The sequence below is a fragment of the Porites lutea genome, chromosome 5, assembly GCF_958299795.1.
Source record: "Porites lutea chromosome 5, jaPorLute2.1, whole genome shotgun sequence".
NCBI classification, from domain to species: Eukaryota; Metazoa; Cnidaria; class Anthozoa; order Scleractinia; family Poritidae; genus Porites; species Porites lutea.
The window spans coordinates 6,808,515-6,834,751 of NC_133205.1; the positions used below are offsets into that span (position 1 = coordinate 6,808,515).

Consider the following 26,237-nt stretch of genomic DNA (forward strand, 5'->3'; position numbering starts at 1 on the left):
GCAAAATTGACCGGATTGTGGACAAGCAACTGTGGTACTATTCAACATGTTTTGATTTTAAAATTTGCCTTTGAGCCCGAAAAGTTACCAGGCCCTTCCAGAAACCCTAGCCCTGGCTGTTAAAACTTTGGACAGCTCTATCCACCGGTTAAATCACTATCCTACGGATAAGTTTTAGAGAAACCAATTGCGTTACCCCTGTATAGTGATTTATCCGGTGTGAGAGCGTTATCCACCCCTTTGAATAACTAGCACCAGGTGTATGGATAAGAATTGGCGGCATACCACTAAGGAAACCCTACCTCGGATGGCGTAGCGTCCCATCTAGGGTCTGTTGTTGTATTCGTGCTGATACTTCCTGCGACTGATGAAACTGGAATAATCGCAGTCGGGCCTCGTCTTGCTTCTGTATGTTTATGTCATTTAGTAAAATCCAATTAGTGGTCTATTATCAATGCTGCGTTCTGATTGGTTGAGCTACTACTAGGCTATATGTTATAGCCCACTAGTAGCAAAAAGCGCGAACTTTTTGGCGGCAAAAAAGGATTAAAGTCTAGCTTTAACTAGCTAAAATTTTTTTATTCTCGATATTTTTTACCAACTAGTTGGATTTTACTATTGACTCAGAGCCCATTCGGGCTCGAGGAATAATTGTTAAATATCCGTACGAACCTCCATGGGTTATGACCTATTCAAGTTAAAAATTGTCCAGGAAAAAACAAACAAACTACCGTGACTTTGCACACATTTCTTTCACTTTCAGGCAAGTATTGGCTTGATCCAAATGGAGGATGTTCAAAAGACGCTTTTCAGGCAGAGTGCAAGTTCACTAAAGGAGGAGAAACATGTGTTTATCCAAAGGAACAGCAGGTTGACTGTTTATGATCCAATCTTCTTTGCATGTCGGTCTAGCTTGTTTAGAGTGATTTTAAAATCCGTGAAACAGTATATGACAATTAGTAACAGAAAACACTGAAATTAGAGTACTGCGTATTAGTCTAGTATCTATTTCACTGGTTAAGGAAAATCAGTCTTAATGGCTATAGATACTGATGAAATACCAGGATTTTTCCGTTTACTAAAAAGTCATATCTTTATCGCACAGCAATATTTCCATTGAGATGAATAGGGCGCTAACTCACGCGACGATCAATAGTAAATAAGAGTAACAAAGCCGTTGAAGAAAGGTGGCCAATTAGGGTACGCTTCAAAAGGGTTTCTTTTTTTCTTTCGTTTCCTTTAATTTAACCTATTGCTCACCATTTTTTTAATTTATAACGTTATTTCACATTTTCAGGGTGATGTTTTGAAGGAGACTACAAAGGTACATTTTTTCTTGATATTTTCAGCAATAATTTGAAGACTAATATTTGTTACAATTTCGAGTCAAAGTGTATTGGAGAGGATAATTCTCACTAATCCCAAACGCTTGGAACAGAAGAATAATGTCATGAAGGTGATGCGAAATAATGTCATGAAAGCGATCAGTATGTCTCCAGTTTTTCCTTCAAAAAGAGAGTGGGCACGATACAGTGATCCCGGGACAGAGTCTCCCAGCCGAGTCAACTGGAGCGAGCGTATTCGCCACTTTGAGGTTGCGCGGGAGACCGGGTCGACATGGTTGTCAAAGTGCATTGTGGGACTGTTTTGGGGGACGCATTTTCAACATGGCGGCAATTTTGCCCCCAAAACAGTCCCACAATGCACTTTGACAACCATCTTGACCCGGTCTCCCGCGCAACCTCAAAGTGGCGAATATATGAGAAAAAATGTTGACCCTTTGACCGAATCAACAGCGCTCAGCGCTCAACAGTGACAAGAAGAAAAACCGCGCTGCAAATCGCATTTGTCCATCGTTTCTATTTCTTTTTACGGATATTTTATTAATCTCTTGCTCTGTTGTAGTTTTCCTACGAGGCCAGTCCCACGCAGTTCAAGTTCCTTCGTCTTTTGAGCAAGAAAGGCGTCCAAAAAGTCTCGCATGAATGCGTCGACTTTAAAAATGACTTAACAATATCGAGTTTTACCGGGCAAAAGATTTCCACGGAACACTCCAAGTGTAAGGTAAGCACATGCGCAAAAGTTGAAGCCGGTTTCATGTAAAGATTCCTTACCTCTACCTTTGTGTTCTCCCAAAGATGGGAATGTGCTTTCAAATAAGAAACCTTTATTTGCAGACTTGTTTTGGTCCAGTAGGTCGGCCTTCGCTTTTCCTTATTTAAGGATTGAAATTTCTTATAGTAATACTATAGATTCGAGGACGAGGACAACTACGAAGGCGAGATTTGACACAAGTTTTTTTCGCGTATTCTAAAACAATAAACAAACCCGGAAATTTTTTCACCAAAATTGTTGGCACGGTTATTTCTTTTTAAGGAGGTTAAGCCCTTTTCGTAACGCAAAATCATAAAACTTGTAACATTTGATAACTTGCTTCCGCCACTATGACAATCATTTTCGCTAATAGAATAGACCTCTTTAGCTTGTTTGTTTTGTTTTCCCAATAACAGGTTATGTGATAATACCCTAGAGAACTGTTTCTTTCAAATTTCGTCTCATTCACGTGCATATCCAGGGGCGTAGCTAGGGAGGGTCTTGGGGTGCCCGTGACCCTCCCTTGGTAGGCCTTCTTTTGAGCAAACAACCTACAATATTCAGGTGGCGAAAACGTCATAACATCTTGGCCGTAAAAGCCATTGTTGAAAAGCCCACTTTTTTAAAATTTGTTTTTTTGTAAAGTATTTTCGTCAACGGCTCTTGACTTTAGTTAATATGGGCCTTCATGCCGCGATAATACGACTGAGCCCGCTGATACACGAGGGAGAGCAGCGGTATAAACCATATAAAGTCTGCGGTCCCCGGATGGTGTCCCTGCTGTGACCCCCCACCCCCCCCCCCCCCTCCTTTGAAAAATCCTGGCCACGCCTCTGATATCTACGCATAAATTGTGAGAAGACAAAGGGTTAAGTTCCCTGAGACCTCTTTTAGGAAAACAAAACATACAAGCTAAAGAGGCCTATTCCGGCGGCTATCGCGTCAGTTTTCCCGCCAAAATGACGCGGTATCATGCGCGTGTGCTACATAGAATTGAAATAAGAAAATTTTGTTCCCGTTGTCGTCCTAGTCGTAGAATCGAAGGGTCTCTTCCTTAATTTCCTGGTAAATTTACATTTCTTTTTTCAGCGCGGCCAGAAACAAGTGCACGCCATCGACAAAAAGGAATTGCTACCGCTGAAAGACGTCTCCACCATGAACCAACAGCCAATAAGATTCAAGCTCGGTCCGGTCTGTTTTCAATAATTTAACTATTCAGTTATTACATTGTGTTGCTTTAGAATTATAAATACATTTTGTAAGAACAGGATTTATATATGGTATATTAGAAAGCGAGCAGTGAAAAAGAGTGGACTCACAGTTTCGTTCCTTTTTGTGTTGACATAAATATATTTTACCACTAAAAAGTAGGCTTTTTCGCATGTTAAAAAATCAGACTTTTAACTTGCTAGAAAGATATTTGTATTATCATTTTTTATGTTTTTAGAATAATTTTCAAATGGTGGAGCCTTTCCGTATCTGTGAAATATTTTATAAAATTAAACTCAGTAAGGAGGGCTCACCACCAGAAGTAAGCTTATCCACGTGTGTTTTTAAAATCGAAGCACATTGGGCAGATTTAGCAACGACAACCATTCCCGTCCCAAGGCCGGTCGTTTCTTTTGGTCACGTAATGCCGTTCGCTACAAATTAAACCGAGTGGCTCTTGGGAAGAGAATGCAACGACCACGTGCCAGTAGTGACAACGGCGCGAACAGATCTAAAAACCGGCTTGACCAATGGCAGTGCGCCAAACTGAGTACCGGAAGTGGAGTTCAGTCCTTTTCGCGCACTTTTTTCGTTCTCATTTGGCGTTGTAATTTGTAATAAGCAACTACGGCCTTGTGGATGGAGACGAACAATAAATCATACAACAACGTCAAACGACACATGTCTTAAAGCATGGATTTTCCTTCTTTTTCAATCTTCTTTATCCCCAAGCTTTACACAATTTTGGCACGACTTTGGGAACTGAGGGCTTTTTTATTCAAATCCGTGGACATCTAAGTACATGTATTTCAAACCTCATTGTGGAACTACTTGTGGGGCTTTTCAGGAATAATGGAACAAATAATTTAAGTAGAACAGAGAATCCCAACTTGTAGGAGGCGAACCAGTAGACTATTTAACAAGCGTGGCCGAGGATTTGAACTTGGGACTACCGACAACTAACCCAGCTAGCGCTCAGGGCGGGACTTGTGAACTGGGGGCATCCGAATAACAAGTCCAGCGCCCTGACCTCTCTAACAACCTGGGTGGCTGCAACACCCCGGGTTTTATAGTTTTAAACAAGTGACAGAAATTCGCATTTTTGCCGAAAATCAAGCGTGATGTCATGACGGTCTCTTTTCTCATTGTAACCTTATAGCAAGCGACTGTAACCACATTTGCCAAAATGTTTCCGGCTTGTACATCCGAAAAAGGGAAAACTGATAGCGGGACTTTGAGTCGTAAAAGTTGGGTCTCGTAAAGCGAAAATTACAATCACTTTACTCAACTGTTTCTGGTGTCGATTTGATTTCTTTATTCAGCAATAACACCACTAGACTAATGTGTTACCTTTGATACAACGGATTTAGTCTTTATCCTTGCTCTTAACTTGTCAATGCCTGCCTACATAAGTTTCACGTACTTGCTTAAATCGTGTTCACGTCTTCTTTAATAAATGAAAAATCATCGTGTGCTTATACAAGATACAACCTTTTTATTTCTTAAATTCAGCGATTCACATTTGATTCACATATCGGTAGGAATCGATATTAAAATGAAATTATGAGCAATTAAAGTTTTTTGCAAACTCATCTAAGACGCGTTTGTCCTTGTTACTAGCAGGGCGTCTGTCCTTGTTACTACCAGGGCGCCACAGTTTAACAAACGATGTCTTGTCCAGCTCGTATCTGCCTGCCTTTTCATCTTTCCCCATAAACAAATACTGGCTTGATTCCTCAAGATCCGGGCTGGCACAGCTTCCTCTCTTATAAAACGTGACCCTCCCTTTTTCCTTCAGCTTTCGGTTGCCTTGCTTAATAATGTTCTTTACTCTCACATAGTACAGTAGATCGCTATTTTCTTCGCTGATATGCAAAACCTTTCCTTTAAAAGCTGCCAAGTAACAGAAAATTAAAAAAACAAGTTAGCCGCAAAATACAAACAATAATGTCAAATTATTACAATAATGCATGACATATTTATGCTTTGCCCCAAAGTACTTCGTCGTCTTTCTAAATCTTTTTTCGAAAACCCTTTATTACTATTGAAGTATTTCGTGGATTTTTCGTCAAAAGAGGCAAAATTTTGTCGTCACTGTGTAAAAGAAACTTTCGTCAGAGCGAATATCGCACCGGCGTAAGACATTGAGCATGAGCAAACAGAGTAACATTGGAGCTCCACGTGCGCGCGAGCGGAGCCCCATACCTAAGAAACTGTGGTAATCTATCCATCTGAGAAATCTGGGTTATCACGTGACCCTATGTCCGCCCGACCGCCAGTCCGTCTGCACCACAGAGAAACCAACGTTAAATGTCAAACGTTATAGCTGGTGTGGGAACCTGTAGCCTTGTATTGCATATCCATGTTGTGGTCACCTGACAGCTGTCAAAACTGAGTATCCGCTGACCATTACCAAATGACCGTATTGCGGGCTCAAGTGTCAACGCATCGAGGTTACGTGTCCTTGAAGTTCTCCGCTGGCAAGTTACTAGTTATCGATTGATCGCAGGCTCAACTTTAAGTGGATGTCTTTTTATTAACGGGAGCTTCGCCTTAAGCCTTGGCTAAATTTATATATTAACTGTAATTGTTCTGTCCGACTAAAAAATACATTGTTAGAAGATCTCACCGTAATGGTAGTTTAGACAAGCTAAGGATGTTAGCTGGGCGGAGTTTCTGATCGCAGGATCGTGTTGTGCGCATTGGTCTGAAATAAGAATATAAATAAATTTGCGTGCAAATAAACTTTAATGTGTTTGGAATAATATTAAAATAATTTTCCCCAGCCTTCCAGCTTACACATACGCAAACAATAATTTAATTTTTTTGCTTGATGATGTTGTTGTTGTAGTTGTTTTTGGCACGAGCCTAGAAATGTGGTAACCTTGACTCGAACTTAATACCGTAAACTGCCACTTTTAATCCCCGAGCTTATATAATTTCGCAAGAGGATTTAGGAGGGCTTATAAACGGAGGGACTTATTATCGGAATAGAAAAAGCGCTTTGACACAAGCTTTGGTAGTGCTAATCAAAATACTTTTTGCATTTACTGGTCTTCAATTCATTAAGCTTCAAGGTCTCATAATAAATCGAAATCATTTAAGTAAATTTGAAGGGGGCTTATATTTGGGTTGTTTAGAGGTTGAGGGGTCTCTAACTGGGTGGGGGGGGGGGGGGGGCTCATAAGTGGCATTTTATGGTATACCATGGTATACCTTGGGTACATTTACAGGACTTTGAGCCAACATCGCAGACTCCCATCTTCAGTGGGCTGAACTTGTCCGGTCCGTAGAACACGGTACATGACTCGTCTGAAAAAAAGTAAGTAGAATTAAAGCAAACGTAGTAAGGACATTCAGCACTCAAAGTTGTTCGGCAAAATCTCTGATATTTTTTTTATACAAATTTTGAAGACTAGGTTGATTTGCCAGAACTGAAGTTCAAAGATATTACATCCTTTACCCTCCTTCTCAGAAGCATGATGTATATTTGCCTCAGGTAATTTTACTTTCCACATCACTCTTATCTGAATAATCCTTTCATTGGTGGTTAGCAGCGTTAACTTGCATTCATAATCACATATTTATATTTTTTACAAAAAAAATACCTTGATTCGTGGTATGTAACTTCATGATATAAGTGTATGTCATAAATAGGTTAAGAAGATTTAGAGATGGTCGTTTGGGTGCGTGTCTGGGGTGCAGTGTTGTCAGTGACTGACGTTTCGAAAATCTGTGTAGACTTCTGTGAGTCTCTGTGCGGTATGTAGTCACGATGAGGCTTCGGCCAAACGTCGAACTTTTCACGAGACAAGGCAACACTCTAATTTGGTTCGACTGACCTGAATTAAGTTAAGATCGTCTGTTGGGTCAGACGTCGAACTCAGACCAAAAAACAATTTTAATATTTCTCCCTAACGAGGCTAAATATACATTATCATAAAAATTTTTAATTTATTACTGAGTTTAGATCGTCGCTTTTGAAGATCGACGTTCGCCCGGAGACGATCTTCAGACGTTCTGTCCGTCTGAAGCAGACCGATAGAACGTGTTGGACGATCCAAATTCAGTCAGACGAACTTAACAGAGCCAGACGTCGATCTTGTCATGAACTTAACTCACTAAGTTTGGTTCGTCTCAGGTAAAGTTCTACGTTTGGCCTAGGCATCTGAGCCAAATGGACGGTAGTATATCGTCTGTGTTGATGGTGTTAACCAAGAGCCATAATAGGACTATGGCTCTTGTGTTAACCTATGGTTATAAGGACCTGACTGGTCAGTTAAGTCGGAACCTTATTGATCATCTACCGCTTGACCCGTAAAAATATTAGCTGTGTAAAAGGCTGTCAAGACGAGTAGCGCGTTTCGACCCTCCTCAGTTCCAATCAGATATTGCCCATTCCCCCAGGTATTTGTCACTTTACCTCGATTCGGAAAGCTGTAAATGCCCCACGGTGGGGCCAGCAGTTTTATACAAAAACCACACCCCACTTACTAGGGTAATTTACAATTGCCCCTAACCCAGAGAAAAAGCAGGTCGGTCGCTGTATTATTAGTCAAATTTGTTGTTCTTTGTTCATTATAGTTGAATTGGTCAATGAGTTGTTTGTAACTGAAGTGCTGGTAACTACTACTGATCGACGTTTGTTCCAAGTTAGTAGTACATATCGGTGTTGACGGTTCGTGATCTGCAGTTAACCACTCGACGAAAGCACTGATAATTCACAATGCATTTCATAGAGAGACAAATGATAACGTTTCAGCAGTATACTTTTATTAATGAAGCTTTTTATTCAAATTATCTGACCTGGTTCGTAGTAGTCGTAGACATTTATAGGAACCGCCTGCACCACACCCACGTGATATTCCCGGTCAAACTGCACATCCACGCAAAGTTCACGATCATTCGGAATCTGAGATAATTTAATTAAGAACGATTATTTCACTTGTATTATGCATTTGCTTCATTTTGAAAACAGAAGCATTTAATCCAACGCCCTCTTTAGTACGGCCTTTGCGTGATGCAGGTGCATGACGTTCTCGTTGCCGTCGCCGCATGTTGTCTGATCTTAAGGTTCCAAAGGTCCCGTTTATATGGAGTCAAGAAAACCTGTCCCGGGCAGTAGGGTCGCCCTTCCAGCGGACTCAACTTAAGCGAGCGTTTAAATAAGAAAAGTGTTGACCCCTTTACCAGAGTCAACAGCGCTGGCGCATTCTCTAATTGTCTCGCCTTGACCAAACAACCTGGCTGGCCGAGCCAAATGTATATATAGAGAAAAGTTGGCTTGGTTAGGAGGATGACTCTACCATCACAAAAGGGTGAGGGACCCGGCGAGGCGAAGCCTAGGCCAAACGTCGAGCTTTTCATGAGACGAATCAAACTCTAATTTGGGTGGACCTAAATTGAGCTATGATCGTCTGTTGCGTCACACGTGGAACTTAGGACGCGTCGAACCAATCAACTGAATCAGACCAAAAAGCAAGTTTAATAAATTTTCTTCCCGAACAAGGCTAAATATACATTACCACACAATTTTTTTTAATTTATGAGGCTAGTTCGTCGCCTGTAAAGATTGACGATTGTCACGGAGACGATCTTCAGACGTTGTATCCATCTGAAGCATAGGGATAGAATGATCCAAACTCATTCATACGACCTTGACTGAGCCAGACGTTGAACTTTTCCTGAACTTAATTCATTCACTAAGTTTGACGTTTGGCCTAGGCCTAAATCACCCTTCTAGACGTTCCAACGTTTTAAGGAAATGTATGAATAGATGGCTTGCCCAGGGTAGCTTGGGTGTAAGCGGGTGTCCCATCTACGCAGGACAACCTTTCTCCAAATAAACGACGCCTAATGAGGGACAAAGGCCGTGACTCGTGTTCGACAGCATTAAAGAATTGAATACTCAACAGGGATATCTTATATCTTACCTCACTAAGGTAGACAACCATTGAAGCATCAGACACCTCGACTTTATCGAATTCAGTTAAATTGTCTTTCAACTAAAAAAATAACAATCAAGAGCAATGTTAGACAAAACAACAACAACAACATTTCCAAGTGCCCTTTCTTTTTTTTAAGACAGCTACCGCAGCGCTGAAGAACTCAAATTCAGGAAAATTCATGTACATTTGAGAAATTAAGAGAGGCTAAATATATGGGCTCAAGTTTGAAAGAACACGAATCCATTCTTAGTGACATTTTAGTCCTGGTTTCGAAAGCTCCTGGTGAGACGAAATGGTGACGAGAGTGAGCACCGCGCTCTGCTGAGAGCTCGAGGTCGCCGCACAAAAGCCGAGTCAAGAACTTGTCTCACTTGAAGTGACATCACACCGTGTACGCCTGTTTCTTGTTCTTTGCCATCCTTTTCTTGTCAAGTTAAAGAGACGCAAAACAACCCAGAACAATTAGCGATCAAAGACCCTCGTATTCAGTCTGATCTTTCGATGAGATTGTTTTGGATTATATTAGACGAAAAAGGAAGAACAGTAATAATAACAATTACTGTCGTGAATCCGGTTTTTAGCAAGGGAAAATAGCATACCAACCAAACAAACTACTTACATTTCGCAACGAATCCTCCGTTGGTCTGAACCCACTTAAAATGCCAATATCCATTATCGACATTCCCGTGTAGTTTTTCTTGCGATACCTAAGAAAAGAACAATTTGACTGTGTTGGTTCAATATATTTCTTCAACGGAACCAGCACTAATTAATTTTTCGGTACCAACTGGCCTGGGCCCAGTTGTTCGAAGGCCGATTCGCGCTTAACCCAGGGTTAAATTTAACCCGAGTTTCTTTTTCTTGTGTTCAAAAGCATTTTCTCGGATAATTTTCTCTGTTATTTTTAGAGCTTCCAACCATCAACTTGTAGACAAAAAGAATTAAAACCGTCTGAAATCCTTTTTAAGCTTTCAAATCTGAATGCAAATTTCCCACTAACCCTGGGTTATCTTAACCCAGCTTTGAACAACTCGGCCCTGCCTTGCAGGAAAACTTTTCTCCTTCCTCTCCATCCCTTTCGGCGCCTTCCTCGCCGGTTAGATAGCTATTATACTAACTATACTGTACGTTCTGTTCTGACTAAAACACAGAGGAAGTGACAAGCTATATATCTAATAACGCTTACAAATATGGGAGTCTTAAATTCCATGCGTCAATTTTGACTTTGTCCAAGCCATTTAATTCACGTGCCTTGCGTATGTGGCGTGCCTGGGACCAGCCTCCTTGGAGGGGCACATGGCTCGCTTCAGGCTTAGCTGTCTTATAGCGCTGTTCATCCCCTTTATTCGCCGTTTTGTCTCACTAAGAAGATGACTGAATGCAAGCCTTGTGTCCTACCAAAAGGCGCAATTACAACGAGCAAATATTGTCCGCAAGGAAAAACTTGTCAAGAAAAGCTTGCTTGTGTAAACTAGTAAACTTGTTATGGTGCTCCCAGTCTTACCGAGTGCAAACTCTCAAATTCATGCTTGTAACTGGCTCATGCTCCACTGGTTTATCGTTGCACTTTTTTCTTTTCATTCCTTTGCACCCCTTGTTCTTTCCACCCCTTGCCTTCTTTCTCTTTCCTGCTTTCTTTTTTCGTGGTTCATCACTTGATTGTCCACCCCTTTTCTTGACACCATCCTTTTCCTTGATTTCAATGACTGTTTTCCTCAGATCAAAATTACAGGTTTCGTTGCGTGAAGCAGGAAGATTGTAGCGGAAATCCACCTTGATTTAAACAGATGTCACTGTGAATATGGACCTACCTAGGTACCTTATTGGTACTCAATTTCGCGAGCACTTTTTTTTTGCGATTTTGGCGGGACAATATTTCGCGTGGTTTAATTTTCGCGATTTCAATACGCAAATATGAAAAAAAGGGCATTTAATTTCGCGATTCATTTCATTTAGGGGCCAAAAAGTCTGAACTTTTTACCTCTAGATAAACTGGAACAAGCAAAACGCATATTAATTACAAAGCTCACTTTTAAGGCCAGAGGGTGAAACTGAAAAATCGAAAACTGGAAATCTTTGCAAACTAACGTGCGTTATTTCGCAACAGAAGATACAAAATGTAACTTACCAGCAAAACCAGTTAATATGTGTATTTGCCATTACATACTTATCCTGTATATTGTGGTTATTGCATGTTAATTTTTTTTTTCTGCATGTAATTTGAATTTTCTATATGGGGATTAAATTTCGTGTGTTTAAATTTCGCGAGGAGGGCGCCTAATATTTTGTTGTAATCCATGATTTTGCTGAAACTTACGGTAGTTGCCGAAGGGGAGCTGATCTGGTTTGAAATAGTTTACATCCTAGACTATTACAGAACGGAATACTTTTAAACGGTTTATTTTTCAAAATTTACGCATTTTAATTGCAACGGGTGTACAACGAGAGCCAGACTAGAAGATTCATATTGTTTAATTACCTCCAGGAGTCCTACTCCGGTTCCTCGTGTATCTACAAACAGTTTTCCATCAAGGAAACGCGTAACCTGTAAAAACAGATTTAGCAACTGTTAGTAAATTATGCCCCATATTCACCTATCAGTCTTCACGCCTCGTGGCAAATAGATCTAATACTATAAGCTACTATAGGTTACACTACGGTTACAGTTTCAGTTACAAGTTATACTTTTATACATCACCTAAGTGAGACATGTATTACCTAATTTTCCTAAGGGTTCGCTGACGGTTAAAAAGCGTAAGTTATTTCTTTCTTTTTTTTTTTACTTTTGCCCAGTTCGATTATGATAATTCGCAAATCTATTGGCATCTCCCCCTAGTATCGCCACCAATTTTAACAGCCGCCAGGTAAATAGTTGGCTTGCGAGGTCACCAGGAACGCAATATTAACCTCGCAACATTTGACGAAGACTCTTTTTGAATTATTTGGTGGATACACGAAACGGAAGCTCTGTGAATAAGTCACCTTGATGTGCAACGGGCCATTTGCACGATAGCATCATTTTTCTAACTTCGAGCAGAATCCTATTCGTTTTTCTTTCATATTTAAATTTGGTAATTCCAGAGAGGTTCAAATAACACAAGCCCTTATTTGCTCAAGAAAGCAAAACCCCTTAAGGAGCGGAAAGTAGGGAAGAAGGTTGCCACAAAGATTTCTTTATCTAAAGGGATCAAAACTATATTCTCTTATATTGATCATGCATGTGAATGGTTTGAACCCAGGAGTCATTTCATAAGATGGTCGGATTGTAATGTTCGTCTGGGTGTCCTGAATTAAGGACCAGTATTGTTGACAGTGGCTGACGTTTTGACAACCTGTGCGGTAGCCATCTACAGCGTCAAAGTGAGCTGTATCACGTCAGTTGATGGTATTTTAACTCTGATTATTGACCTGATAGGTCAATTAAGTCGCGATGTTATAGGTCGTCTGTCAGTTAAGCCGTGCTGTTTTTGGCTATGAAGTCTCCAAATGTCATTGGCATGAGCTGGTGTCATACGGTCGTTTATTGATAATACGCCACTTCCACATTTCTCATAATGCACTTTATTTGCTCCCCAAAATTTTGCATAAGCATTGTTTTCAATTTCTTTTGGGACGGCTGTAATACCCAGGAGAAATGAAAAACAAAGGTTATGCAAAATTTGGCGGGGAAATAAGGTGCATTATGGGAAATGTGGAAGTGGCGTGTAGGCCATTTTACAGTTATAGATGGAAATGAGGCTGAAGTTGACCTTGTTTTGATACAACGTTTCCTGCTTTCTTATGTATATCATGTTGTTTTTATGCCAAACGAAAACTTGTCAAGCATAATTTCCATAAGAAAACAAATGAGGTCTGCATCAAAACAAGGTCAAACTCAGCCTCGCATTAACCCGAAGACTGTACGTACTAAGCCCACAACTGTAAAATGGTATATTATCTGTTGTCCATTCATTCGTTGTCAGTTTTACTTAAGTCCGTCGACAAGTCGTTTGTACGATGCCGGTAACTTACATCATATTGCCTCCGTAGAAGGGCGTTTTCAGGGGTGATATGTATTTCGGCTGGTTTCCATTTTCCGTCTTCAGACTCCAGTTTGACCCTTAAGTCAAGGGATTTTCCAGCAGTGCGTTCGCTGTACAAGGCAAGCGCCTGTAGGGCGACAACTGTGTCCTGTAATAAGAATGAATTATGCATCTAATGCGGTCTATCATTTGAAAACGACTGCGTCCCATGAGGAGGCGAGAAAAGCATTTTTTTTGTTTTCTAGAGGCCAGTGGAGTTCCATACGACCTGCAGGGAAATTCGCGTATATTAAAAGTAAGGCTAAAAGTAAACGTTGGGGATCTTTGAAAAGCGTGGGCCTTCTTATGAACACCATACTGTATTCAACAACTTATGGGTTTTGGAGGTAGCTACCCATTGTACTTTTTTCGATTACACACTGTTCAGTTTTGCAATTACATTCAAACCCCGCATCACGGACATCCACTTAATACAGTCACGTCCCTCATGATTACCGACAGTTTTATTCGTCCCTGGGGAAAGCCCTTGCATTTACTCTAAATTCAACCCGCTTAATGCGGACACTTTCTATGGCCCCGTCATGTCCGTATTAACGGGGTTTGACGGTGCGTAACGTATTAAAGTTCATTTGAATTCTCATTTAAAGGCTGTGTTCTACTTTTCACTTACTGTTTTTTGTTTAATTAAACATGTTAAGCGTGGAATGGGGCATTAGAGAGAAGTAACGAGTACTGCGACAATCCTCTGTTTTGACTGATTTAAAAATACCTGCGTCGAAACAAATCCGATACCACCCTTCCTCTGATTGGTTAGATAAGTTACAATAGGACCAGCATAACCAGTGCGACCAAGTTGAATCTGAGTCAGCAGTGCATAGCCAGCGGTCTCCACATTGAGTGCGTTTCCACCAGCGTTCCAGTGGCGTGATTTTTTAGCTGAAGTGATAAGCACAATCAAGAATTAATTTTTGTCTTTTTATCCTACGAAGGCGACGACGATGGTAACAGGAACGTTAAAAAGCAGTAAGTTACCTTAACCAAACAACATAGATGCATACATCACACCTTGCCATCACTGTAACGACGTGAAACTTTCTAATTTTGTATTAATTAAGCTTCATGGTGAACGTATTAGGGACAAGACGACGATTTTTTTTCTCTCCCTCTCTCTTTTTTCCTAAAGCTTAGGGATTGAACTCCAGCAAAATTATATCTGACAAATTGAAAGAGATTGAATATCAGGACCTATTAGCGATTAGGTTTGAAACGGCGTTCTCGCTGTCGTCGCCCTCGTGTAAGCCACGTGGTTGCCGGCTTAAGCTCACTTACGAAGTCAACATGGATAAATCCACTATGATTAAAAATTCCATTGGCACAAAAATGTCCTATTTCCATTTTTTCATTTTCCCAATACCCACGCTTATTCCAATATATATTTTTTAAATTTTTCTCAATCCTCTCCCGGTAATATGCGCACTTACTTTTCTGGTAAAAATAGTGTATGCAACTAGGCAATCTCGACGGTAACATGAATTGATATCAATATCCTATACTGTCAGTGTACTGTGCGACTTACCACTATCGTAGATAGCATTCTGCACGAGTCTATCGTTTGCTCTGAATTTTTTTGTGCTATTCACTAAGCTCAGGGCATAAGCTGTCAGTGCCATGCTGTATGGTCGGTTTAGAGTCTGATATTGTCTCTCGAGGTAGTCTGTGGCACGCTGTATAGCCTCTACGGTATTCTGTGAAGGAGTTAAATTAAATATATTTTATTAGGTTATTATTTTAATACTGGAATCTTAAGTATTTATTCACAAAATAGAAGAGCTTTACAATACAAATGACATTCTGTCACACCCATTTTTGCTAATGGTGTCTATCACGTACCACTCCTTTGCATTTGCATTCTGCCAGGGTGGATACAACAAATGCTGTCATAGCAACATCTCCTTCCGTATAGATTCCACCCTTAAATGAACCAAAAATTAATATTAATTATTATTCATTTAAAATATTTGCCCAATTCTGATTGGCTAAAAGCACACGCATAATTCACCATAACCACTTACTGATGACCAAATTTGGAAGAATTTTATTTTTAATGAGGAAATGACGTCAAAAATGCAGCCTTCTACAGGTTAATGCACCGTTAACCGAGAAGACCTGGGAAGGTTGAGGCCTTCGGCCTCTGTGGATAACACCCTCCTCAATCTGCTTAATTCTGCATATCTTACTCAGCCTCCTTCATTAATTGCTAATGAATTGTCGATCATTGCCTGCTTAAGATTTTACGAACTGAATACAATACTTCTTAAGGTAGGAATCTTAATAATGGTGTCACTGTGTTGTTATGGATAAAAGTAGATTTTACCTCTACCACACAAAACATCAAAGAAACCAGACAAAAAGGTACAATGCGATTTACTGCTTTGTTGATGCATCTTTGCACTTCGTGCCCTCAAAGAGTTAGTAGTTATTAAAGGGTAGTTGTTGTTAATGAAAAATCGGGTCGAGCCATCATGAGACCTGTCTTACGAAGGACGCGCCTTTTTGCCTCATTTCTGCAAGCCCCGAGGCGAGAAGCACACTATAAATAGACCTAATTGACGATGCCCGACATCTTTGCACGTGCTTAAGGACTGATGGGGTAAAAGCGATGTCACACGTGGCTTCTCAGGGGGCAAACAAGTGATAAATTTTTCCAATACAAGAAATCGCGGTTGAGTTTGTTTATTCTTGACAATAGAAAATGAACAACTTTTTATATTAAAGACGATGATAGCAAGTTATGGGCGGGTGGAAGTGAACATTTTTTCCTTTTTTGGATATAGAAGCAACCGTAGATGTCCTCAGAGCAAGCGATAATGACGTCAATTTTGTCGAAACAAAAAATAATCGTAGATTTTTTATGACTATTTTAATATAAAAATCGTCGTTTCGTTTTGAGAGAATGAACAAAGTCGACCGCGATTTCTCAAATTTGCAAATTTTATCTTTTGTTTGCCTCCTGAAATACCACGTGACATTGCTTTTATCCCATCAATCCTAAAGCACGTGCAAAGATGGTGGGTATCGTGAATAAGGTCTATTCTTGCGTTTCCTATGGCTCCTTGGGTGTCTTGCCTCAAATTACATAGGCGTACTATGAAAAACATCTGGTTCGCCGTTTACTTTCTTCCGATAAGATTTATCACGTCCACAGATAATCGGTTCTTGGAGATTTGTTATATGAGCCCGGGGGTGGAGGGGGCGGGGGGGTACTTCCTCTAGTAGGCTTATGGGTATGTGCCGCTGGATGGGGTCGCATTTTCACGACCGGATTGACTATTACTGGGTTCCTAAAATAGGGTCGCACATATCTTACCACCATCTCTCTATGAATCACCATGTTGATCTCGGGCAGGGCGCCATCCGCTCGCTGGTTCTGAATAAGCCAGTTCACCGAGTCACACAGAAGCTTTTCATCAATATCTATCCCAGGAAATTCTTGAATCTTGCAAAATACCCTCATTACAAATGCTGTCAACCTTCAGATACGAAAAGAATTTCACATTTTGAGTAATAATAATAATAATAATAATAATAATAATAATATTTTGGACTATTCAAGTTGTGACAGCATCGAGCTAGCAAACTCGGCTCTGGTTCAGCTCACTTGACAGACATCGGCCCTAGACATGCATTTCACTGTATAAAGCCATAAAAAATCCCCTAAGATCAAAAAGGCCTCACAGCCCTCTGAACTAACGTTTTCAAGACATGTGAAAAACAGGACTTTCTTAGACCAAAATTTCAAAGGAAGTCCGAACTCTGGAGCTCTAAAACATTTAAATACGAATAATGAGCGTTCACATACCATGTACTTCCAGGGCGGTCATTTCCAAAAGCACTAAACGACTTGTCATCCCTACGATAATTCAGTTCCCTTTGGTAGCCTGTTAAGGATGAATTCGGTTTAAGAGCGTGTAGTCTAAAAATAGGCACTAGATCGAGGCTATGTGAAGTAGTCGGGGAAGAGACCAACCTAGCCATGGCTATAGTTTTATTTACACCTTAAAGACACCATTCTAACAAACAGACAGCTAGGAAGAAGCTAATTGTGATTGGAACTGTGATGAAAACGTTGTCATCGAATGTGTTCTTTCTCTTTTCTTTTCTTTTTTTCTTTTTTTATTCGTCTGTATTCTTTACTTCTAAATTTTAATCATCTTCATTCATAAGGTATTCCTGAGTGATATCGGTGAAAACATTCTGAATGATGCTAAAATCTGCAATTTATAGCATATTATATGCTTCTGATAATATTTATTTAAATGAAGTTTAAGAGTTTACCTGATTGAATGAAGCGGTAGGCATTTTCTTCGTTTGCTCCAGTCACCTGCTTGGTGTTCATGAGATATTCTAAGACGTAGACATTTGGGGCGAGATAAATCATATTCTGTTCCCCGCACCCAGTTGGTTGACGGATAAACCTCTCAAGTCCACCCTCAATGGTAGTGTTGACAACAGGACCAACAAGATTTCCTGCAAAGGAATACGTTTTAGCATTTCTGGGAACATGGCTAGTTGTTTTTGTTATTGTCATTGCCAATGTTATCATTATATTAGATATACGTATCTCGCAACCCTCGCAAAAGTCGGTTGGCACTTAAGACAGTGTGGCCTAGTGGTCAACAAGTGGCACTCTCAATCCGGCGGTCACGGGTTATTGGGGACTTTAAGATCAAATTAACGACGTGAAGGCAATAAGAACGTCGCGTAAAAAGTGAATTTGCGTTTTTTCAGTCTTTCTAGCGATTATTCCTACCCACCCACTTTGTCATGGTAGGCGAACCCTGCTGAAGCTGAATTTCAAGTGACTATGGCCAAGCTCAGAAACAGAAATAAAATTTCGTCGTTGCTTGTTTACATCCTCCATAAAACGCGAAATTAGGCATTTTCACGTCGTAGCTAATAGTCGTGCAGAACCGGAAAGATGTGTGATGCATGTGCGAAGTTGTTGTTTTGATATTGTTTTTTCGAAGTTCTCGTTGCTGTCCGCGTTGTTGGATCTAAAAGCCCCTATTCTCGTCACGCTCTGACCGCTAGTTGGATTCGTTTCTTAGTCCCGAGTTCACATCCTCGTGGAGAGCTCATTTCAAGTGTGATTAATTAATTGCTCTTGCTTTTGACGATTGGAGCATCAATTCTGCCGGATCTCACTTCTTAATGTTCTGCAAAGACTGTCACATTCCGGTATGCCTGACATCCGAAGACCAGATTGTACCAAGGTGGTACCTCGTCTTTGAGTCCCGAATCATGTAGCGTACAGTACCTTTAATACTGAGTCATTTCTGTGCTAACGCACCGCACCCGGATAAGATGTAAGTCACTTGCTATGCCCTTTCTGCACAACCTGCACCACGTTACTTGTATGATCTTCTGCCCTACAGAACTTGCAGATATCTGATCGATTTTTTTACATGCAAAATAGCTTCTCACCTGACACGTAGAGCTTGGCTTCTAGTGAGTTTGGAATGGCTTTCTTAAGATCGGGAACCTTCAGTTCAATTTCATCAGACTGGAATGAATCTTAAAAACAAATAATACAGTAAAAACCCACGAATAAGAACCCGTAAGTCTGGAAAAAGAAAGTTCTTGTATTTTGGGGTAGCTATTGATAGTTTAGGCTAAGTAAGTTCTCAATTAGGCTGTTAATTTCTATGAAGGAGAAATAATTGTTGACTGCAAGAAAAACAAAAAATCAATTGGTGCAAAGGTGAAGCTAGGTACCTAGGACAAATAGCAGTTTCAAATCTTTTGGTGGAAAAGAGCTAACAGATTTGGCTTAGTAACTCTTATACTTGTGGAACGGTGATACATACCTTTTCCATTTTTGGCCCCATCGTTAAGATTTCCTAAAATAAAGAAGCAATTTTAAAAATAGTTCATTTCCATTTTCCAGTCTCTCCTGGGGAGTAAGGGCTACATACTGGTGAGAATACGCGCCTCCCATCAGTGTGGAGTTTTAATCCTTGGGGCGAAGCCGTACGTAGGTTGAAAAAATAGTTATTGGAAGAACGACATCATGCAGCAGTGGCTAGAACAGAGCTTGTGGCGGGGGGGGGGGGGGGGGGGGGTGCGGGAGAGAGATGGCTTAGCGGATATTACAGGCCCAAAAAGGTAGAAAACCAGTTCTCTTTCTGGGCGGTACAATGCGTGCTGCTCATGGCTTAGCTTGGGTAACTGAATATTATATTCCCCTGTAATGACCGAACGGAAGTTATTTATTTTATGGCCTTTATAGCGCTATTATTAAAATGGAAAACACCGCATCCGCGCGCAAGAGGTTGTTCGAGACAATGTTCACTGAACCGAAACAAACATGGCGATGCGATCGAAAGCACAAAGAAACAGTTTTTTTTTTAACAAGAAATTTTGAGCCTGCGATCAATTAAAACCAATAACCGGTCAGTGGATAACTTTTAAAAAAAATTCTCCTCAGTGAGTTGTACACTTAAGCCCGCGATACAGTCATGTGACACTGGTCAGTAGATGCCCTTTTTGACAGCTGATCATAACATAGATGTCCACTGGATGTCAACACAGATTGCATATACCTTGGACACCCAGCTAGCAATGCCCAGCCAATTATAGCGCGCGTACTACTACAGCCATATGTCCGTATGGCCGGCTGGAAAGACGTCGAGACAAAAAAGCAGTGGTAGCTTAGAGAGCAGGAGGAGGAAATGCTATCTCCTTTCGCAGTGTATGCATGTTAACATATTCGCAACTGAAAGTTTGCCGAAAAACGCGTTTTGAAGCTAGTCAAGCCGTGTTTCTTGGGACCTATTTCTTTTTTATAGATCCGATATGCTGTTAATTTTTGCATGTTCCTAAGGTTGGTTTTGTCTTTCTTATATTCTCTTTGTGAGACATCAACGTGACACTTGGACTCTTGCCCTCTCGAGGACACGTGATATGCCGTGATTCTGTGAGTGTTTGAGTTCAATGTCAGGGTTCAAGAGATCATAATAGGACCATTATGGCTCTTGCAGGACTCTAAAACAGGCTGTGCGGGAATTTTACAGTAGAGCCTCTCTGTTCGTTGCGCCGTACTGACGAGCCACAAAAATGCCGAAACAGCTGACTACGGCTACGACCCGCTATGTTTTGGGTTCTTTCGGTGTTGTGTTGATGTCTTGCAAAGTTCATTTTCACGTAGTACGATCAGCTTTGCAGAATTCAGTGTGTCTACTCAGTGTATATTTTTGCTGGTCAGGTCTTTTATAGATCCTACGTTTTGTGGCATACTCGTTTGCGCTCCTTTGCAGTTTAAATGTCAATTTATTTCTGGTTACTGTCTGGCTGCGCTAGCTATTAAAAGCTAAAACCTAGTAGCCACACTGGGCCGTTTACAGGCCGTGTATTACGAGGTCATCATTTCCAGATATATCAGCTTCGGGCATAAGTAGAAATCAGAATTTGGAGATTTTCGCTTTCCCTCCTCCTCTCTTCTTTCGCTTTTCTTCCCCCTTTTTTGTCTTTTGGTGGGCATTTACAAGGCTTCATTTCGGTGGGAAAAGTTAAGATTTTTAACGGAATTCTTGGGTCTGCTTTATACGGTTTTTTTTGCCTTTTTCTCCGCCTCCTCGAGTGAATTGTGCTCATTCTGGTATTAAAAGATCTATTCCCCCAGTACAAGTTAAATACATATTATCCTTGACTATGAAAACTGATGAAGTCACAAGCGATACAAGGGAAGTGGATCCGCATGAACGGTTAGTGGCGATTCAGGTTCAAGGGCGAATTATTTACGTTACATTAGTATGTGTAATCAAATGGTGACGAGGGAAATTATTAGGATTTGGACAAAACGTAAGTGAAATTATTCCCTAATTTCACGAGTATACCATTTGATTACCTATTAATATCATGGGTGACGAATTACCTTAGCAATCGAGGATTTTTGACTTGTTTACCCTGGATCGTATCGATCGATCGTGAACTCCACTCTCTCAAACGTTTAGAGCAGAAATTTGGCTTAAGTTTTCAGAATTTTTCGACAACATACCTCTAAGAATCCTTCTTGAGGTGCTCTTTCGTGTGTTCAGGTTTTCTAAAGCGTCATTTTATGCCCTGACATCTTCATTTACGACATTTTAAAACTTCGTCGCCATCTTGAAACGGAGACGTACGGCAGGTTGCCATGGCAATTTAGTAATTTCACATGTGAAATTACAAATTAACGCTGAAATTTCGCGCCAAAATTAAGGAATAATTCGTCACCTATGATATTAATACAATAATATTACCACTTGGATCCAGCACCAAATTTTGTGACTTTCGGTGTTCCTTTCCTTCTGGCTGAAATTAAATTGTATTTAAAAACCAAAAATAAATGCCTGTTTGACAAACACGATGTTTTTGTTGTTGTTTTCCAAGAATGTTTTCCCCCGTTAATTTCGCCGGGCCTCTCTGATCAACATACGTATGTCCATCAGACCGGAGGATTATTTCAAGTAATTTCTTAATTGCTTTGAAGATTTGCATACAGCCTTTATCCCCTAGCTTAAAAACAAAGTTGGGATGCACGTTGCCAAATTTAGCTGATCTAAATTCTATTACATAATCTAGACAAGAAGAATGATTTTGCTGGCCTGGGTCCTTTATGAATAGAATGTCACATGTACTGCGCTTATCACAACAGCACTGGTGCCGGTCTACGCTGTAGGGCCTTATGTGTAACGGCGTGTAAGGGCCGTATATTATTAGATTCAACTTCGTGCACAAGTTGTTGCCCCCCTCTCCGCCTGAACAAAACTCTTGGATCCCCCCGTGGAATGGGGTAAGAGCATTTCGGCTAAAAACCTAAAAACAAACAAACCAATAGACTCACCACAACAAGAAGGGGTTTTCGCACGGCATCCATACCTCCTGTTGCACCTACTAACCCAGGGATTGTACCTATAGCCATCACTTCAACATTTACTTCTCCGACTATCTTGGGAATGATGGGAACTGTGACTGAACCGGCGTCATTGGCGGGTACATTAATAATTCCAATAAATGCGTATTTGTTGTCAGAAGCAATAGAACAGAAATCTTTGTCACCTTTGAGATACAGTTTCACCTGACAAATCAAATAGAAACGAAACAACTATTTGCTTTGAAATTCAAACAAGGTCTTGTAGCATTTGGAAGTACTAGATGCAGATGTTCAGCTGGCGGACTTGCACCGTGCCGGAGGCTTGTACTTCTAGGGGTTCTTTGGGCATCCTCTCCGGGAAATCTTTAAATTGGACTCTTTAAAATGCAATTTCTGCGTTCCCTGGACAGGAATTGGTTAACCGGGAAGTATTTTAAGACATTAAAATATGCTTATAAAAGATGAAGTATTTTATTATTTTAGAAATTATGATATTATCGGTTTGCAGTTGTTCGTTTTTTAGTAGATTCCAAAACGAGTTTTAATCTGAAATAGTGCAAGTTACAGATGGTTACAAAGGAAACGATTTTCACATCAAAAAATAATTTTATCGTGTGTGAACTACCGGACGTTACATGTGAAACAACCGGACGCTGCGTCCGGCGTCCGGCCTGGAACAAACCCCCGTACCGATCGATGAACTAAAAAAGGTAGCACTGGTGTAATTTAAGTTATCTGCAGTGAAGTTTTAAGAGCGACGGTCAGGAAATATGGAGCATCGAGTGGCAAGAGTTGAAAAATCGATTTCCTTCATTTTTCTGTCCATAAATAGTTTTTAGGTAGATAAGTAATCTGATATAACTTGTTCTCGCAAAAAGTAAGAACAACAGTTTTCGTTGTTGGAGTCTCAAAATGGCCCAAGTTTTCAACCCGAAATTTGCTAATCAACGCTCCTCGAGTTCGAAAATAAAGCCTCAAGAAGAAATTTGGACACTTTTCATCAATAGATCGTTTTCACGTGATCGACGTCACGGAATTAATACCCGCCATGTTGGTGCACATCTTAATCACGTGATCCACTTCTATACACATGCAAACACAGTCCAAAATCAAATAATAATAATAATTAATAATTTTATTGATTTGTATTGCGCAAATATCAATCCAGGGAAAGAAATTTTCATCTGCGCATAATCATAATTCCTTTAAGTTTTACTGCCGAAAAGAATAATTTCTGTCTCGCTGGGGGCTTTTTTCTTAGAAAAAAAGTCGAGTTCCACAACGACATACCGTAATTGTTCTCAATTGTAGGTCTGAAATGGAACAAAACAGAAATGCACCGAGCACCGGGTCTGAAATGGCCCGCTTTTTTCAGGTGAGGGAAGGCAAGCGCAAGGCGAACGCGGAGTGCAAGACATGCGCTTCCCTTTGTTCACCTGAAAAACGCGAAAAAAATTTAAGAATTTGTTCATGCTTAGCGTGCGTTTATCGGGTTATGGATCAGTGCGCATGGGAAGTTTGAAGAGCACGAGAGAAGCGTAAAGACCGATTTAGACGGTACGATTTTTACTTACGACTGTCATACGCAACCAGCACACGTCATGCCTTCACGTCAGATTGTGTCGTGTAAATTAGACCCACGACATCCGTACGACACGTGTAGAAGTCGTAAGTGAAAATTGTGCGCGTGTGGATGGTCGAAAATTATGACGTATGCTAGTCGCTCACGAAAGTCGTAAGCAAAAATCGCCGACCGTCTAAATCAGCCTTAAGAGTTGCATTGTTCGAGGCGTAGCTCGCAACTCTAGCTTCTTGAGTGCTCTCCAAACTTCTCAAGTTAAATGTAGCTGGTGCGGGTTGTAAGTTGGGGGTGCAGGTTAACCCTATTCAGACCAGGAAGGCTTTTGGCTGGGAGCCTTTGGAGTCCCCCCCCAACCCACCTCCTCTCGCAGGAAGCGAAAAAAAAGCCCGGGCGGAAGTGCAAACAGACGGAATAACTCCCATAATTGTTGGGCCAACAATGGTGCGAGTTGTTACGTTCGTGGTGGCAGCTGTGTGCAAACGGATGCAACAACTCCAACAATATTCGGACCTGTAGTGCATCGTGGGAAGGATACAACCCATAAGACTTTGTAAAGCATGTGTTATGCGCGTGCGTGGCCTCAACAATGTTGGAAGAGCTGTGCACAGGGATTCAACATTGTTGCGCGACGCTTCGGCGACAAATGGAAGTTGTTGGCTTCAAAAGTTTGACCGGTTTAAAATTAAATGCGCAATATCTTCCAACAAGATGCAACAGGATGTGCAAACGAAGGTAACATGTAGCATCCAACAATGACAGGAGTTGTTGGCCAACAAAGTTGCATCCGTTTGCACGGGGCTTTTCTCATGAACAGAACAACAAAACTTCAAATAAAGTAGCTGTAGCAGCGATTTTTTTATCTGGCCCCAGTTGTTCAAAAGGCAGATAGTGGATAAAGCAATTGATTTCCTTAATACTTATCCACTGAGTATTGATTTATCCGGGGGATATTAAAGCGCTATGCAACGTTTGAACAACCGGAGAAATTCCACTAAATTAAATTATGGAAGGGATCCGATAAAATGCAAACCACTTATCCTAAATTTCAACAGCAAGCTTTCAAGATGGTATAGACCTTTGTCACACGGCGGCCATTTTGTCTCAGGAGATTTAAAAAGCTGTGTTAAGTGCACGCCTAGCCTCATTCTCTCTACGAGGCTAGCCATGCATAGACACAGCTTTTAAATCTCCAGAGACAAAATGGCCGCTGCGGGACAAAGGTCTATTTGTTTACGCCAAAAAAAGAGGACTAGGACATGTACAGTCTTTCTGGCGCACATGGCACATGTGGCACATGGCAGGGTTCGGACTATGTACAGTCTTAATGCTGAATCAACAGTCCATAGTCTTTGCCTCCTTTAAAAACTATTTTTATAAAAGTTCGGAGCTTGAGTTTGGCCTTAGTAGAAGATGGTAATGATGACTCAGCATTTTACAACGCTTCTGGACTAAGGAGAAAATATTGTGTGTGAACAGAATTGCTCTAGATATGATTTTATTGTAATCTCACCTGTAGTAATTGGTCAATCCCACTTTCGGCGTAATTGAAGACTGTTGCCACAAGAGAAACCTGTTCACCTCTCTTTACTGAATATGGCATCTTCAAAGTGACAAAAAAATTCTTCTCTGACACAATTCGAAGCGGCGTCGCTAGTCCAAGTCCAGTCTGGTTGTTGATAGCCACGGCCTGCATTACCCACGTGGTTATGGTACCGGGCAAAGTTATAGTTTGGGAGAACACTCCACTGGATCTATAAAGAAAAAGCCAAAGGAAACGAGCGATGTAATAATACTACTACTAATGCACCTATCAATGTAAATCCCGTGGGGGGGGGGGGGGGGGGAGTGCGGGCAAGGGGAGGGGATTTGATGCCTGGGACTATCCCCGCTGTCGGGCTTTTGATCGTGTGAAGCGACCCCGGGGTCGGGACATTTGACTTTGACCGACAGAAGCCTGGTATCAATTCAGAAGCAGTTACCAAGTCCGTCCCTCGAGGCTTCCTGAAAGTCACGTTGTTGGAGAAAGGTATGAAGTTTTCATTTGTCTTTATCGCCATAATCCGATACTTTAAACTGTCATCTAAACAGATAATGTCTATTTTATCTTCAAGTTCCCATCTGATTGTAAAACTCGATTGAAATCGAATTCCACCATGAAAGTCAGAGGATTTTTTATGGGTCACTGATCCGACCTGTTCCGGATGTTGAGCAGATGTTATAAAGCATTTTACGTTTTATTAATATTATATAGCACGGTCAATCTTCCTGGAGTGATTTTGTTGTTCAAGATAAGATATGCTAATGGAGAGAGAAAATACTTAATTACGGCGAGTAATTTAATGGAGCTTCCGTTAACCGTAAATAAAAGTAGTAACGACGTGTTTGAAATGTTCTTTTATTCGTTTTATATAGTATTATAGCATTGTTTGTTTAGATTTTTTCCCCTGGGGTAGGGGCTTTTTTGACACTTT

The 26,237-nt window shown here is 40.8% G+C and overlaps 2 protein-coding genes across 2 annotated transcripts in view; one reads left to right on the top strand and one right to left on the bottom strand.

Moving 5' to 3' along the window:
- Positions 1-3,994, top strand: part of LOC140937163 (uncharacterized) — a 59,054-nt gene extending 55,060 nt beyond the window's left edge. The window contains exons 73-76 of the mRNA XM_073386694.1: positions 764-870; positions 1,298-1,324; positions 1,906-2,064; positions 3,184-3,994. Coding sequence (XP_073242795.1) covers positions 764-870; positions 1,298-1,324; positions 1,906-2,064; positions 3,184-3,300 — 410 coding nt within the window. The 3' untranslated portion in view covers positions 3,301-3,994. The remainder of the gene's footprint in view (positions 1-763; positions 871-1,297; positions 1,325-1,905; positions 2,065-3,183) is intronic.
- Positions 3,995-4,735: 741 nt separating this feature from the next.
- The window catches only part of LOC140937162 (complement C3-like), a 44,165-nt gene continuing 22,663 nt past the window's right edge, over positions 4,736-26,237 (bottom strand). Inside the window, exons 23-42 of the mRNA XM_073386693.1 lie at positions 25,277-25,517; positions 22,155-22,388; positions 21,571-21,622; positions 19,141-19,173; positions 18,758-18,847; positions 17,609-17,800; positions 17,133-17,211; positions 16,641-16,803; positions 15,164-15,244; positions 14,850-15,018; positions 14,043-14,209; positions 13,263-13,421; positions 11,731-11,796; positions 10,756-11,024; positions 9,871-9,958; positions 9,237-9,308; positions 8,110-8,215; positions 6,520-6,615; positions 5,933-6,010; positions 4,736-5,196 (exon numbers count right to left, since the gene is read on the bottom strand). Of these exons, the coding sequence (XP_073242794.1) occupies positions 4,865-5,196; positions 5,933-6,010; positions 6,520-6,615; positions 8,110-8,215; positions 9,237-9,308; positions 9,871-9,958; positions 10,756-11,024; positions 11,731-11,796; positions 13,263-13,421; positions 14,043-14,209; positions 14,850-15,018; positions 15,164-15,244; positions 16,641-16,803; positions 17,133-17,211; positions 17,609-17,800; positions 18,758-18,847; positions 19,141-19,173; positions 21,571-21,622; positions 22,155-22,388; positions 25,277-25,517 (2,767 nt within the window). The 3' untranslated portion in view covers positions 4,736-4,864. The remainder of the gene's footprint in view (positions 5,197-5,932; positions 6,011-6,519; positions 6,616-8,109; positions 8,216-9,236; positions 9,309-9,870; positions 9,959-10,755; positions 11,025-11,730; positions 11,797-13,262; positions 13,422-14,042; positions 14,210-14,849; positions 15,019-15,163; positions 15,245-16,640; positions 16,804-17,132; positions 17,212-17,608; positions 17,801-18,757; positions 18,848-19,140; positions 19,174-21,570; positions 21,623-22,154; positions 22,389-25,276; positions 25,518-26,237) is intronic.